The sequence below is a fragment of the Tenebrio molitor genome, chromosome 4 (assembly GCF_963966145.1).
Source record: "Tenebrio molitor chromosome 4, icTenMoli1.1, whole genome shotgun sequence".
In the NCBI taxonomy this organism is placed as follows: domain Eukaryota; kingdom Metazoa; phylum Arthropoda; class Insecta; order Coleoptera; family Tenebrionidae; genus Tenebrio; species Tenebrio molitor.
This window is the reverse complement of record NC_091049.1, coordinates 26306566-26321129: the sequence shown is the minus strand read 5'-3', so window position 1 is coordinate 26321129 and position 14564 is coordinate 26306566. Positions and strand designations below refer to the sequence as shown.

General features: G+C 36.9%; 1 protein-coding gene and 1 long non-coding RNA gene across 2 annotated transcripts; one reads left to right on the top strand and one right to left on the bottom strand.

Moving 5' to 3' along the window:
- Positions 1-1511: 1511 nt before the first annotated feature.
- On the bottom strand, positions 1512-3123 carry LOC138129360 (uncharacterized). Its single transcript, XR_011159207.1, has 2 exons — positions 2532-3123; positions 1512-2475 (listed from the first exon to the last, which is right to left on the bottom strand). It is a non-coding gene; the product is annotated as an uncharacterized lncRNA (long non-coding RNA).
- Positions 3124-3128: 5 nt separating this feature from the next.
- LOC138129419 (leucine-rich repeat-containing protein 15-like) lies at positions 3129-13050 on the top strand. Its single transcript, XM_069045711.1, has 4 exons — positions 3129-3531; positions 3580-5246; positions 12369-12998; positions 13042-13050. The coding sequence occupies exons 2-4, from the start codon at positions 3591-3593 to the stop codon at positions 13048-13050; spliced, it is 2295 nt and encodes a 764-aa protein (XP_068901812.1). The 5' UTR covers positions 3129-3531; positions 3580-3590.
- Positions 13051-14564: the final 1514 nt, after the last annotated feature.

Genomic DNA, 14564 nt, shown 5'->3' with positions numbered 1-14564 from the left:
ATTAAAGTTAAGTGGTTAACAAAAGTAGAGTTGTTGAAGGCAGACAACTCTCTTCACCTTGGTAGTCCAAACCAATCAGTATCGGGGACTCCAAAGGATAGTGCTAACTGCTAAAACCCAGATAATGCGCTGAGAGCGACAGAAATAGATGGTACCTCTTGTTCAACTATGGTGGCTGTACAACGTATCCTGTACTAATTAAAGGTCCCTTTACACTATGTGCTTTCTCATATGATTTCTCATTAGAGTTAACATATGTACCAAGTTTTATGTTTACACTATCTGATTTATCATCAAAGTAAGCTCAAATATAGAAGTCATACTAAATAATAGGTAAATCATAAGAACTCATAAGGAATAGGACGGTACCTAATTCGTCTGAGAAATCGGATAGAAATGGTCACTCTGTAGATAAAATCCACAACCTACCTTACCGACAAACCGTCTCACAACGTGCTCACAACAGAGATAACTCACAATAACAAAGCAACGTGATAACCATAACATAACCTTATAAAATCTAATCGTTATAGTTGTGGAACGTGCAATCAGTAGAGGCTAAAATGAGCAGTAATAACAAGGTAAATGTTGTATTTTTTTATTATTAGAGTGGTTATACTTAATTCGAATATATAATATTAAAAGGTGGAATGGACTAGTGACCTCACGGCCCAGCTGATTATGGTGTACGAAACACATCCTTGCCTGTTTGATCCCAAACACAAATTTTATTCCAACAAACATGCCAGAGCTGACGCTTTGGGGAAAATTGTCGTTGACCTGAAAACTTTTAATCCAAAAGTGGAGGTCGAAGATGTAAAAAAAAAGTGGAATAACTTGCGATCTCAATTTTCGCATGAACACCACAAAGTGCTTGCCAGCGAACGGTCTGGAATGGGAACAGAGGACCTGTATGAGCCATCAGTGTGGTGGTATGAAAAGCTGCAATTTCTATTGCCTCATATACGTGCAAGAAAGTCCACTAGTTCATTATCATCGCAAGACATAGACTGTAGCAGCAACAGTCAAGATTACACCCAGGATTTACCATCCGACGCCTATGACCGGCAGTTATGTGTAGCTGAGGACCACAGCGAATCAAGTTGTACAATCGAAGATACGACTCCAAGTACAAGTCATATGGTGGAAGATGGCCCAAGAAGGGCCAAGCAAAGGCGCCTGGACCAACAATCAAAAACGGCAGAAGATCCAGTGCTTGGGAAAGCTGTGGCAGCATTGGATGTGTTGGGACAACGCATTAACCAAACGTCAACAGTAGCAGCAGTAAAAACTGATGTACAAGTGTATGCAGAGTATGTGGCAAATGAATTACGCGACATTGGAGACCAAGAACTACTCAACGATGCAAAACATGGCATCAATACAATTTTATACCAAACAAAAAAGCAGTGGTTTGAATCACAGAGAAAAAAATGTAATGATTCTTGAACATATTAATACGTTAGATAGTAATTAAACATGTGTAATAGAATGGTAAAATAAACACGAGCTTAGAAATTAAATTTTTTTATTGCCTCCCACTGCCAGGATACAAACCCTTCATTATTAAAGTAATCAGTAAAGGTTTGGCGTATTTGTATAGGTTCATCAGCTGAACGATTTACGTTGCATGCTCCCAAACTTGTCAGACAAACACTTGATCTCCATTCTCCTTCCATGAAACTAACTGTGTTAACATTTTCTACATCAACTCCATGTAGGTAAAAAATTTTCCCATCTTTCGCCTTAATGAAGTTGTGTAACAGGCAGCATGTTAATGTGATTTGCTGCACTTTATCAACACTTAACTTGATTTCTTTTTGTAACACTTGGAATCTGTTGGCTAAAATACCAAAGGCATTCTCAACTACTCTACGTGCACGGCTTAACCGATAGTTGAAAATCTTAGCCATTGTATTGGATCGTTGGCCCCAAGGCTTCATTATGTGGGTTGACAAGCGAAACGCATCATCAGCAACAATTACAAAAGGCGCCGATTTTGCTGACTGGGGAAACGTTGTCGCTTGTGGGAAGTTTAAGGTATTTTTTTGGATTGCAGTACATAAGGTACTATTGCTAAACACACCCCCATCACTTATTCTACCATTGCATCCTACATCAACATACAGAAAATTATAATCGGCATCCACTAATGCCATTAACACGATGCTATGAAAGCCTTTGTAATTGTAATACAATGAGCCATCACATTTTCTTGCCCGGAAAGCGATGTGTTTACCATCAAGTGCACCTAGGCAGTTTGGAAAGTTCCATTGGGTCCAAAATCTCTTCGCAATTACTAACCACTCCTGTTCAGTTGTTGGGGTTTTTAAGTATTCCTTTTTCAATGTATTGTAGATGGCCTCTGTTGTTTCAGGTATTAACAATGAGAGTGAAGGGACTGATATCCGGAAGTAATAGCTGAGACTTTGAAATGATTCTCCAGTGGCCAAATATCGTAGTGTCACTAGCAACCTGAAATTATGGATACACCAGTTTACATTGCTTATGATGCTGAAAACTAAAGCTACCTTGTTCTTGATGAAATACTTTCACGAAAAATCGTGTCTTCACGCTTTATGAAAGGTTCAATTTTTTGCAAGAGGATGTCAAATGTCTTTGCACTCATTCGACTAAAATTTTTAAAACTGGCTGGATCTTCAACTCTTAGTTCCTTAAAAACCATATTTGACACTCCCTTCCCTTCATTTCTTCGTTGTAGCCACTTTCTAGCCCAAAGTCGTTTTCTTTGCGGTTTTCTAATATTTTTTAATGCTTTGTACCTTTCATTCAGCACTACTATCACGCAGAGCATAGCAGCAGTCAAGAGCTCTGACTGTGTATTCATTTATTACGCAATTCGACACAGACTGTTATTATTAATTTATTATTATAAACAAAATAGCTTTAACCTTTGTGTATCGTTTATCTACAACTCAACTGGCAAAATGTTTGATTTTATTATAGGTTAGGTTCTTGACAACTCATATGCAACCTATAATCCGTTGGCGCATGGTGTAAACACTGATATTTTAATAGAACAAAAGCGTCTACTATAATTGAAACTATTACGAGATATCTTTAGAGACATCTTATGCTAACTTAGATAGTGTAAAGGGACCTTAATACATTCATGTGCGGATGATTTTATCTATGCGCGGATGAGACCTGCGTCTCCCTCTGTGAGCCTCCAATTAGGTCTCGCGGTACCGACCGACGCCGTGAGCCGACGACACTGACCCCTGGTGTCTCAGTTTTTTCATGAGCGCCGACAAGACACTTCCTTATCGAAAAGAACGATGAGAGCACACCGCGTGCAGCAATTTTTCGAAGCTTTTCTTTCCTTTCCTGTCTGATATATTGATGAGTGTAACGCGCTAGACACAAGACCGCGAAGTGATGATTTCTTGTATGGTTTGTAATTTGTGGAAATAAATTGCATTTTTTTCTCGAGAACTCGCCTTTTTTATTGACACCACCCACGTATTTATCACGAGAATCCAGAGAAGCTGCATTTTCCGTTTCGCTGAAGTAAGTATAAACAATCTTTTAAACCCATCCACATCTATTTTATTTTAGAATCAAGTGAAATGCAAATCTTCATTTTACTACTATTCGTCGGCACAAGTTTTGCTTGCTCTGAACTCTTGGCCACGACAAGCTATCGCCATTACGGTTACCATCTGCAAGATGCGGCGATTATTTGCTCGAACATTTCCTCTATTGAGACAATTGATGCTCGTTATATAATCCAACTCAATAGGAGTGTCTTAATAGTCACCAACTCTACTCTGAGTACTCTGACAACGTTGCGACCAAACGAACTGGCACGCTTCTCGACCATCAACAAGCTGTTTCTCAGCAAGATTCACATCGAGGAAATTCAACCGGGAGCGTTCAGAGGTCTGACGATGCTTAAAGAACTGTATCTGGACGGGAACGAGCTGACTCGGGTCCTCAAGGGAGTGTTCAATTCTCTGCAAAAGCTGGAAGTGTTGGATTTGAGCTCCAATAGGATATATCAGATTGAAGAGGGGACTCTGTTGGGGGCGTCCAGTCTGGTAAAGCTTGACCTGCGAGATAACAACATCTCCGAATTCGATGAAGATATGTTGGAGAAATTGAAACTGGAGTATTTGGATTTGTCGAGAAATCCCTTGAAAAAGCTGTCCGTGGAGCATTTGTCTAACTTGACCACGTTAAATCTTCAACAAACTAACTTAAGTCACTTTGAAGGACTAAATCCTGCTGTTGAAGTGTTGAAGTTGTCTGGTAGTCATGTGTCTCAACTGAACCTTTCAAATTTTTCTAGTATTTATTTCCTCGATTTGTCCAGAAATGATATTACAAGAGTGGTCAGTTGTCAAAAGTGTGACTCTGCTAACGGATTGGTACTGACCCAATCAGATATCCTCAAGTCTTTGAACATTTCTGTTAACAGTATTGTAACAATAGAAAATGATGCTTTCAACAACTTGACTTCTTTGATGGTTCTAGATTTGAGTCGCAACAACATAACCAGTTTGAATCCTGCCGTGTTCAAGAACTTGATGGACCTTCATTATCTCAATTTGTCCCACAACAGCATCAAAGAGTTTCAGTATGGTACTTTCAACCACTTAAAGCGTCTTGAGACTCTGGATATTTCCAACAACCAACTAACAGATCTACATCAGTACACCTTTACCTACTTACGTCGGCTAAGTCACCTTAAATTTGACAACAACCAGATCACTTCGTTTGATGGCGACAACCTTGGGGACTATCACTTTAACTTGCGGAACGTCTCTCTGAATGGTAATCCATGGAAGTGTGAAGATTTGGCGAAAATTAATGACGCTCTCAACGCTCACGTTGTCAGGATAACTGAAGGCAGTACCTTCGACAAAGAGAATTATCGCGGGATTCCTTGCACCAGCGAGAAACACCAGACTCAAAACTTGACCGCGTTGAATAAGACAGTAATAATCCCGATCGACAATTTTTCAGAAAGTATCAACCAAACAGTACAGAACTCGGGATTGTCTCGGTTCTTGAATGAGGACTTTCAGAAATCGAGGTTTGCGAAATTTTTTGAAAAGGAGCACGAGGGCTGCGGCGTTCTGGTGGTTGTTGTGCTGCTTCAAATTGTTATTTGTTGTTTGTTAGCGTTTATAGCTTATTTGATATTTAATTTTGTGAAGAAGAATTCTCTAAAATATGGTACTCGAAGGTCATCTCAGGTAGAGATTATGTTACAAAACTCTCTAAACTGAAAGTCTGCTGAGAAACTTTTTTAGACTTTTTTCCATTAAGTGTAGTTTACTTTCTATTTGAAAAAAATATCTATTATGTAAACTGGTTTCATAATTTGACACTGAAACCAAAGTCTCTACAATTAATTCTCTATAGTACGTGGTGATCAAGAAGGACTGTTTAAGTTGGTAATGCTGAATTTTACTTTTAAATGGTAGGTACAACTGGAGTAACTTCCGATTGTTGACGGCTTCACACTGACAGCCGCATCAGTGACAAGTGAAATTTGACATTTTAAATTAAATTAAACATGCTGGTGAATCGTTCGAGAGAAGAGTTAATTTATGTCGCGAAAGAGTTCAAATGGGAAGGTCAAGAGGCAAAAAGAAAAAGGGAAGAGCTACCGGGGGAATAACAGGGGTGAAATTGGGAATTAAAGAAAAGCGACAGGAAAAGGGAGAAGAAGAAAGATGCATGGAAAGAAAAGTATTGTAATTTTTTGGAATTGCTGTTTTATGTTTGAGATGATGTAGTCAGTAATTGGAAATCCCGTTGGGCAAAATAAACCATTCGTATTTAAAGAAATGTGATTTTTAATTTAAATAGTATATTATTCAATACGTTTTTTTGTTCGACGAATCAAATTGCTTAAAATCTTTAAAATTATCTTGACGTTTCGTTTTGACATTTATCAAAATCCGCCGACACAGGAGAAAATTCTCAAATTCTCAAAAAAAAAACAATTATGTAAATTAAACATGAAAATAGTTATTTATACAACAAGAGGTAAAAGCGTTACTTTTTATCGCTAGGCCTGAAAATTGTACATCGAGACGAAGTCGAGATTAACAACGCCCCGTGTGAAGCTTTTTCCTCCGGACAGGAGTCTGTATTGTTTGGATATTGTATCGACAGTGTTCTCTTTGGATTGTTTGTTGAGCGTTGAACGTTTAGCAATTTTATGATTGCATTGCAAGCCGTTGTTATATTTTATTTTGTATTCGCATTTGTCAAAGCTATCACCGGATAGCATCTGCTGAGAGATGAATTTTCTTATGTTGTTTAAGGTTGTTCTTATATTTCGTTTTAAATTCGCATTTATCACAGCTATGCCACTGGACAGCATCTGCTGAGAGATGAATTTTCTTATGTCGGTTTAGGTTGTTGTGTTTCGTTTTATATTCACATTTATCACAGCTATACCAATGGATAGCATCTGCTGGAAGATGAATTTCCTTATGTCTTTTAAGTCCGCTGTTATGTTTCGTTTTGTATTCGCATTTACCACAGCTATACCACTGGACAACATCTGCTGAGAGATGAATTTTCTTATGTTGCCTTAGGTAGTTCTTCCATTTCGTCTTAAATTCACATTTATCACAGCTATACCAATGGATAGCGTCTGGTGAAAGACGAATAGTCTTATGTTCCTTAAGGCATTTATCATGTTTCGTTTTGAATTCGCATTTATCATAGCTACACCACTGGATAGCATCTGCTGAGAGATGAATTTTCTTATGTTTTTTAATGCTCTTCTTATATTTCGTCTTAAATTCGCATTTATCACAGCTATGCCACTGGACAGCATCTGCTGAGAGATGAATTTTCTGATGCTGTTTTAGGTTGTCGTTATGTTTCGTTTTATATTCACATTTATCACAGCTATACCAATGGACAGCATCTGCTGAGAGATGAATTTTCTGATGTTGTTTTAGGTTGTAGTTATGTTTCGTTTTATGTTCACATTTATCACAGCTATACCATTGGACAGCATCTGCTGAGAGATGAATTTTCTTATGTTGCCTTAGGTAGTTCTTCCATTTCGTCTTAAATTCACATTTATCACAGCTATACCAATGGATAGCGTCTGGTGAGAGATGAATAGTCTTATGTTCCTTAAGGCATTTATCATGTTTCGTTTTGTATTCGCATTTATCATAGCTACACCACTGGATAGCATCTGCTGAGAGATGAATTTTCTTATGTTTTTTAATGCTGTTCATATATTTCGTCTTAAATTCGCATTTATCACAGCTATGCCACTGGATAGCATCTGCTGAGAGATGAATTTTCTTATGTTGTTTAATGCTGTGCTTATATTTCGTCTTAAATTCGCATTTATCACAGCTATGCCACTGGACAGCATCTGCTGAGAGATGAATTTTCTGATGTTGTTTTAGGTTGACGTTATGTTTCGTTTTATATTCACATTTATCACAGCTATACCAATGGACAGCATCTGCTGAGAGATGAATTTTCTTATGTCGTTTTAGGTTGTCGTTTCGTTTCGTTTTAAATTCGCACTTATCACAGCGACACCATTTGACAGCATCTGCTGACAGATGATTTTTCCTATGTTGTTGTAAGTAGCGGATCCGTTTTGTTTTAAATTCGCATTTATCACAATTATACCACTGGACAGCATCTGCTGAGTTGTGAAGTTTCTTATGAATTCTCAGTTCCAAATATCTTTTAGATATAAACTGACATTCGTTACAACGAAACCAGTGTACAGCTTCGGAAGTGGTATATTTATAGTTTACGTGTTCCCTTAGATGATTTTTGGTTTTTCCTTTATACTTGCAATGGAAACAAGGCGATCCTTCCTCGCGGTGATATGGGTGCCTTACTGTTTGGCGTTTTTTCAAATCTGTTGCTTCTTTTGTACTAAAGCAAGAGTACTCACATCGGTACGACGTTTCACCACTACAAGATACTACATCTACTGTCTCACAGTTTTCTTCTGTATCAAAACATGAACCATCAAAGTGTTTGATCCACAGTAAACTAGAATATGTTTCAAACGAGCACTTTTGACAAATGTAGCTTTTCACTTCGGTGTTATTTTTTGGTTGATCTTGCACACAATCAGTGCCCTTTTTGTGATATCCCCTGCGATGTTGCTTCAAAATTACCACAAAATCGGTTTCAAAATTGCAGTCCTTGCAGCAGTATTTTTCCAAATCGTTTCTTTCGCATCTGGGTAATTCGAGTAGCAAGCGATGACATTTTGGGATACTCGCGCTGTATTCCAAATTTGGCATTGTGATCTTATAATCTGAAAAATTTCATTTCGTGTCAATACAAAAAACTACTCAAAATAATCAAAAAATGTCTTATCCAAAGTCCATTCAAAAATCAAAAAATCACCACCTGTTGCTTTAGGTTGGTAAAATTTAAAAGACCCTAGGTAGATATTTTTTCATACTATGTTGGTAACTATAAATTATGACATTTATTTGATTCAAAATAAAATTCAACTGCTTTGAATTTCGTTCATATTGTTTTATTAGCACCACGTTTCATTTATTTATTGATTCTTATTATTTTTACTTAAACATGCCCAGAAAAACAAGACACTTAATAAACATTTAACCTCAAAATTACAAGTCTCACCAAATTTTACACTAGACAGCGTTGCCGATAGTAATCATCGAGGAAAATGCGACGCTGGTGGTTTTTTGATTTTTGAATGGACTTTCAAGGTAAACACCGTTCACGTTAGATTAAGCATTGCTAAATTGCATTATGTTAGCTGCATGTCACTATTCACAAAACATAATTACAGAGCCTAAAAAATTAATTATTTGACCTTGAGAGGAAAATCCAACGTGAATGGACTTTACTTGTGATTCAAAATGATTGTGGACAAATATGGCAACTATGTACGAAAATGTATGTAGCAACTCTGTAGGTACTATGCCGGCCAAAAAATTTTGGCCGTCATTATGTCAATTCAAAAAAAAAATTGTAATCCGTACTTTATTGTCATCATGATTACCGTCTTGATTATGAACGTTATTTTTTGGGTGGTAAATTTCAAAACTCAAAATTATTTTGTCATTTCTACTACACAGAACGTTTACCTCAGGTTATCTATGCTCTAATTTTGTTTATTCATGTCGGATTTTTGGAATATCTGAGCTTCAAACAGTTTAAATTGATTGTCAAAATGACAAGAGTCAAAAGTGGGGTTACGATTCCTAAAGGTTTATTTACACTTTACTTGAATGTCAAGAAAGTGACGGCCAAAATTTTTTGGCCGCCATAGTACAGCGTGATCAACAATGACTGAGTCTGTTGGCAATGAAACAAATGAAAAATATTGGTGTTTTTTGTCTCGCAAGTGCCATTGACCGGATGTTTTAACTTGACACGACATTAAAAAAAAGGATGTATCAGTTATCAGATACAATAAATGCTGAAAATATAAATATAATGTAAAAACCATCTTATCTACTATAGTTTAAATGTCTGTGTCTGCAATACTATTACAGTTTCCTATAACTTGCGGGGTGGTGACGTCTACCCACCGTCTACCGATATTTTGCCCGTTTTTTTACGAGAGGCTAAATGACCCAGGCCATTCCATACTTGTGCGCAAGTCCTATAATTTTGCTCGTTATTTAAATTTGACGTTGACGGAAAAATATCGCAAATTTATTGTTTAAAAATTAGAACAACACTTGCGTATCTAATAAGAAACAATACAATAAAAGACCTTTTTTATGTAGTAAACTCATTTATACAGGTGTTCCATAACTCGCGCGTCAGTTGTTAACTGTGAATTTTAATATTTAGTCCAACAAGGATTCTACAACAACAAACGTGAAAAGTAGGTATATTAGTTTTGCAATGAAAACGATTTTAAGATAACCAATCACACACGCCTTCCTGAAGGTAACTCTACTAAATGTATGCGTTTCCGAGGAAACGATTTTAGATGTTGCTGCTAAAAAAACTGTGATGAAATGTTTGGACAACGAGTTTTATAAGGGTTGATTTGGCGCACGAATCCCAGGTCTAGAAAACGACCTGTAGGCGAGTTTTTTATGTTATTTTTTAGATTTTTTTTAATTTTTAAATAAAAAAATTAAATTTTCAAATTCTAGGGAATTTTGTATTATGTAATTGGTAATTCAAGGTAACGGATGCAACTACATCTGCAACATATGTTAAAAAGTAGAGTTTGAACATTAATATTGGAAGTTTTTTGGTGTAAATGACAATAATACACTGAAATATTGATAAAAATTTTCTTAGAGATCCATTAAACTACGAGTGCTTTAATAGATAGCCATAAACGATTCCAAATTGAATACAATAATAGACCTATTAAAAGATTCTAAAAACATAGTTATATCTTTAGTTTGTGTTCTACTCATCTAGTGTTCTTTGCCTTACACGCAGCACGCAGTACAGCATGTAGTTACTAACGCATGCGTATTGGTAAGGATCGTCCTGGGTTATTTAGCCTCTCGTGTTTTTTTCTGGATCGCAAGTCGCAAGATTTTGAGCGATTGGCCCGGTTTGTTATTGTTATTAGGTATCAGCGCAGAGGACGTTTTACATAAATGGTGTTTTTTTTTTTAATTTCGCATCGAAGTTGGCGTTGCACGTTCAAGAGTCGATTGTAACAAACAACAAAACAAAATGCTTTATTTTGCCCTACGGGCTTTCGGATTCCTGATTACAAAACATAAACATAAAAATAACAATTTATTCTTCTCCCTCACTCCTCTCGTTCTCTATTCTTTCTCTCCTCTTCCTTACTCTTTCATCCATCTCCCTGCCGCCTTCGCTCCATATTTCTCCCCATTCCCTTCTCTTTCTCTCTCACATTTCGCCGCATGTGTTCGATCTTCTCACTGTCCTCGCGTCACCTCCTGCACCTTCTCTCTCTCTTCTCCTTCCTTCCCATTCCTGTTCTCTCTCTCCTCGTCCCCACCTCTGCAACCCGCTATCATTTTCCTCTCTCACACACACTCTCTCCCCTCCCTATTGTATTTCGATTCTCTTATTCTCTCTCTTCTCTCTTACTTTTCTGTGTCTTTGTCCCTCTACCTTTTTATTCACCTTCTCCTTGTACATTTTCTCGCCGAGTCGTCTTCTTATTCTCTCCTTCTTCTAGCAAATTTTCTTCAGTTTCTCCTGTCTCTTATCCCATCTAAACCAGTCCCCGTTTATCTGTATTTTCCTGTATCCTATTTTTACCCTTTTTCCTCTATCTCTCTCCTCTCTGGCCAACTCTCTTAACTTCTTTTGTGTTTCCCTTTCTTCTTTTGTCAAATCGTCATCTATATACATCCTCTCACCTTTTTTTTTCCTTTAACTTACTCTTACTTAGCATTATGTTCTTCTTCTGCTCCCAATTTTCTATTTTTGCCAGCATCATCTTATCTTTATTTATTTTAAATGCTTCCTTTATTCACTTTCACCCCTATCTCCCTTTCTAACCATTCTTCCACCCCCCTCTCTACATTTCCACTTATTGCTCCTATTCCAGTTATTATAACATTATTCTTCCTCTCCTTCTTTTCTCTTTGTTCCATCTTTTCCTCTATCATTTCCATCCTTTTCATCCAATCTGCCTTCTCCAACTGCCCTTTTTCTTCTCTTCCTCTCATCTCCTCTCTCACTGTCGCTAATTCTTTCCTTAGCTCCCCATTCTCCTCTCTCACTGCCGCTAATTCCTTTCTTAGTGTTTTGATCTCCTCTCTCATCTCTCTTATCATGATTGTTTTCATTTCCTTATCCATTTCCTTGCTTTGATTTTCTTCTTGGCTTCTATTTGGTGATCTTCTCGTTCTGGAACTATTTCTGAGTGGGTTCTTGCCTTCTTTCGACGTTCTCTTCTCTTTCTCTCTTGCTGCTTTCTTTCCTTACTTCTGACGATTTCAGCATGTCCTCTCTTTCTTGCTCTCCCTCCTTCTCTCTCGCTGCCGCTAATTCCTTTCTTCGTGCTCTGCTCTCCTCTACTATTCCCGCCATATCCTCTTTTATCTCTCTGAGCACTGTTTCTATTTTCTCCTCTATTTCTTTGCTTTGATTTCTTTCTCCGCCTCTACTTGGGGATCTTTCGGTTCTGGAACTCTTTCTGAATGAGTTCAGACCTTCTTCCGACATCCTACCCTCTTCTCTTTCTCTCTTGCTGCTTTCTTTCCTTGCTTTCGGCGATTTCGGCATGCCCTCTCTTTCTTGCCCGCTGTCTTCTCCTTATCACCTCTCACTCACTCGTCGTTGTTTACGTTTGCTATCGCTGCACTTTTTCCACGTCTGCTCGCTATCGCTGCCAAACCATTCGTCCTGTTTATCATTTTTATTTTTATCTGTTTAATGTTATGTAATTACAATGCGATACAAGCTTCAGTTCCAACCTCACGATTTTGAACATTTCTCTTAACAGTATTGCAACAATAGAAAATGATGCTTTCAACAACTTGACTTCTTTGATGCTTCTAGATTTGAGTCACAACAACATAACCAGTTTGAATCCTGCCGTGTTCCAGTTTCTCAATTTGTCCCACAACAGCATCAAGGAGTTTCAGTATGGTACTTTCAACCACTTAAAGCGTCTTGAGACTCTGGATATTTCCAACAACCAACTAACAGATTTACATCAGTACACCTTTAACTACTTACTTCAGCTAAGTCACCTTAAATTTGACAACAACCAGATCACTTCGTTCGATGGCGACAACCTTGGGGACTATCACTATAACTTGCAGAACATCTCTCTGAATGGTAATCCATGGAAGTGTGAAGATTTGGCGAAAATTAATGATGTTCTCAAGTTTCACGTTGTCAGGATAACTGAAGGTAGTACCTTCGACAAAGAGAATTATCGCGGAATTCCTTGCACCAACGAGAAACACCACACTCAAAACTTGACCGCGTTGAACAAGACAGTAATAATCCCGATCGACAATTTTTCAAAAAGTATCAACCAAATAGTACAGAACTCGGGATTGTCTCGGTACTTGGTAGTTGTTGTGCTGCTTCAAATTGTTATTTGTTGTTTGTTAGTGTTTATAGCTTATTTGATTTTTAATTTTGTACAGAAGAATTCTCCAAAATATGGTACTCGAAGGTCATCTCAGGTAGAGATCATGCTACAAGACTCTCTAAAGTGAAAGTCTGCTGGGAACCTTTTAGACTTTTTTCTATTAAGTGTAGTTTACTTTCTATTTAAAAAAAATATCTGTATATTATTTTTTTCATATAGTAATGAAAGTGACACTTTTTTACACGCAAAATCGTAGTGAAAGTGGTACTTTTTTGCATCATTTTATGATGATTGTATACCTATTTTTATTACCTATTGCATACCTATTTTTTTTTCATTATCCTTTTAGACCAGATTTCTCAAGTTTTTTCGATATGCAAAAAAATAGTGTTTTTTGTTAGACACTGTCAGAATTTGAGAATTTTCTCCTGTATGAACGGATTTTGATAAATTTGACAACTTGTCAAAACGAAGCGTCAAGCTAATTTTAAACATTTTCAGCGATTTGGAGCCTTTAAGGGGCTCATTGAACAAAAAAACGTTGTATTCAACTCGTTCTTGTGTAAACTGGGCTTTTTTTGGCACTCGTGGACCTTTAAAACTCTCGTTTCACTCGAGTTTTAAACTGGCCCACTCATGCCAAAAAAAAGCCCAAATTACACACGAACTCCTTGAATAAACTACTATTTTTAATGTCCGTCAAAAAAAGTGCAAGTTTTTTCATTCGTTTGCGTTCATAAAATATGCGATTTTTGAATCGGTCAAGAAGCGTTAAAAAAGTGCCATAGCGGTTCATTTTTGTACGGATTTTGCGTTAACAAAAATGCCGTAGCGTGTCATTTTTTAACGCAATTATAAAATTTTTCATTCATAATTAGTAGTTTTTTTAACGAGTTCGTATGTAAATTGGGATTTTTTTGGCATGAGTGGGCCAATTTAAAACACGAGTAAAAGGGGCGTTTTAAAGGTCCACGGGTTCACACAGGAGAACATTTTCAAATTTTGAGTCAAAAAAATTGATATCTATACTTACGGGCGCCAAAAAAATTTTGTATGCAACTCCTTAGTAAAGTATCTTTTTTTTACTCGGCGGATTGCGCACTCGCTGCACTCGTGTGGCAAATTTTCCATCTCGTAAAAAAAAGTATTACTTTACTCACTTGTTGCATAAATAACTATTAAACTGGTTTCATAAATTGACACTGAAACCAAGGTCTCTACAATTAATTCTCTAAATTATTATTGCACGGAATTTGTATGTTTTGTCTAAATAAAAATCTATCACAAATTGTTTATTTTCGATATACAGGCTGTCTTTGAGAAAGTTGTACAGATATTTTAACTAGTGGTAGAAAAAAAATGTCGATTTATTTGGGGATTTAAAAAAATACTTTCTTTTCAAAACCTTTCACATGATTTGTTGTAAATTCACCACAGGGAAATAAATATGTGACATTTTTGCATTTAACAATCAGGGAACTTATTTTCGCCAAGGCAACCTTTTCTAAAATAGTTTAAAAACATTCATTAATCGTTGCTTGGG

Coding starts and splice junctions, on each gene's coding strand:
- LOC138129419 (XM_069045711.1), top strand. CDS start 3,591: ATGCAAATCTTCATTTTACTACTATTCGTCGGCACAAGTTTTGCTTGC. Junction 5,247..12,368: donor AGATTATGTTACAAAACTCT/CTAAACTGAAAG, acceptor ATGTAATTACAA/TGCGATACAAGCTTCAGTTC.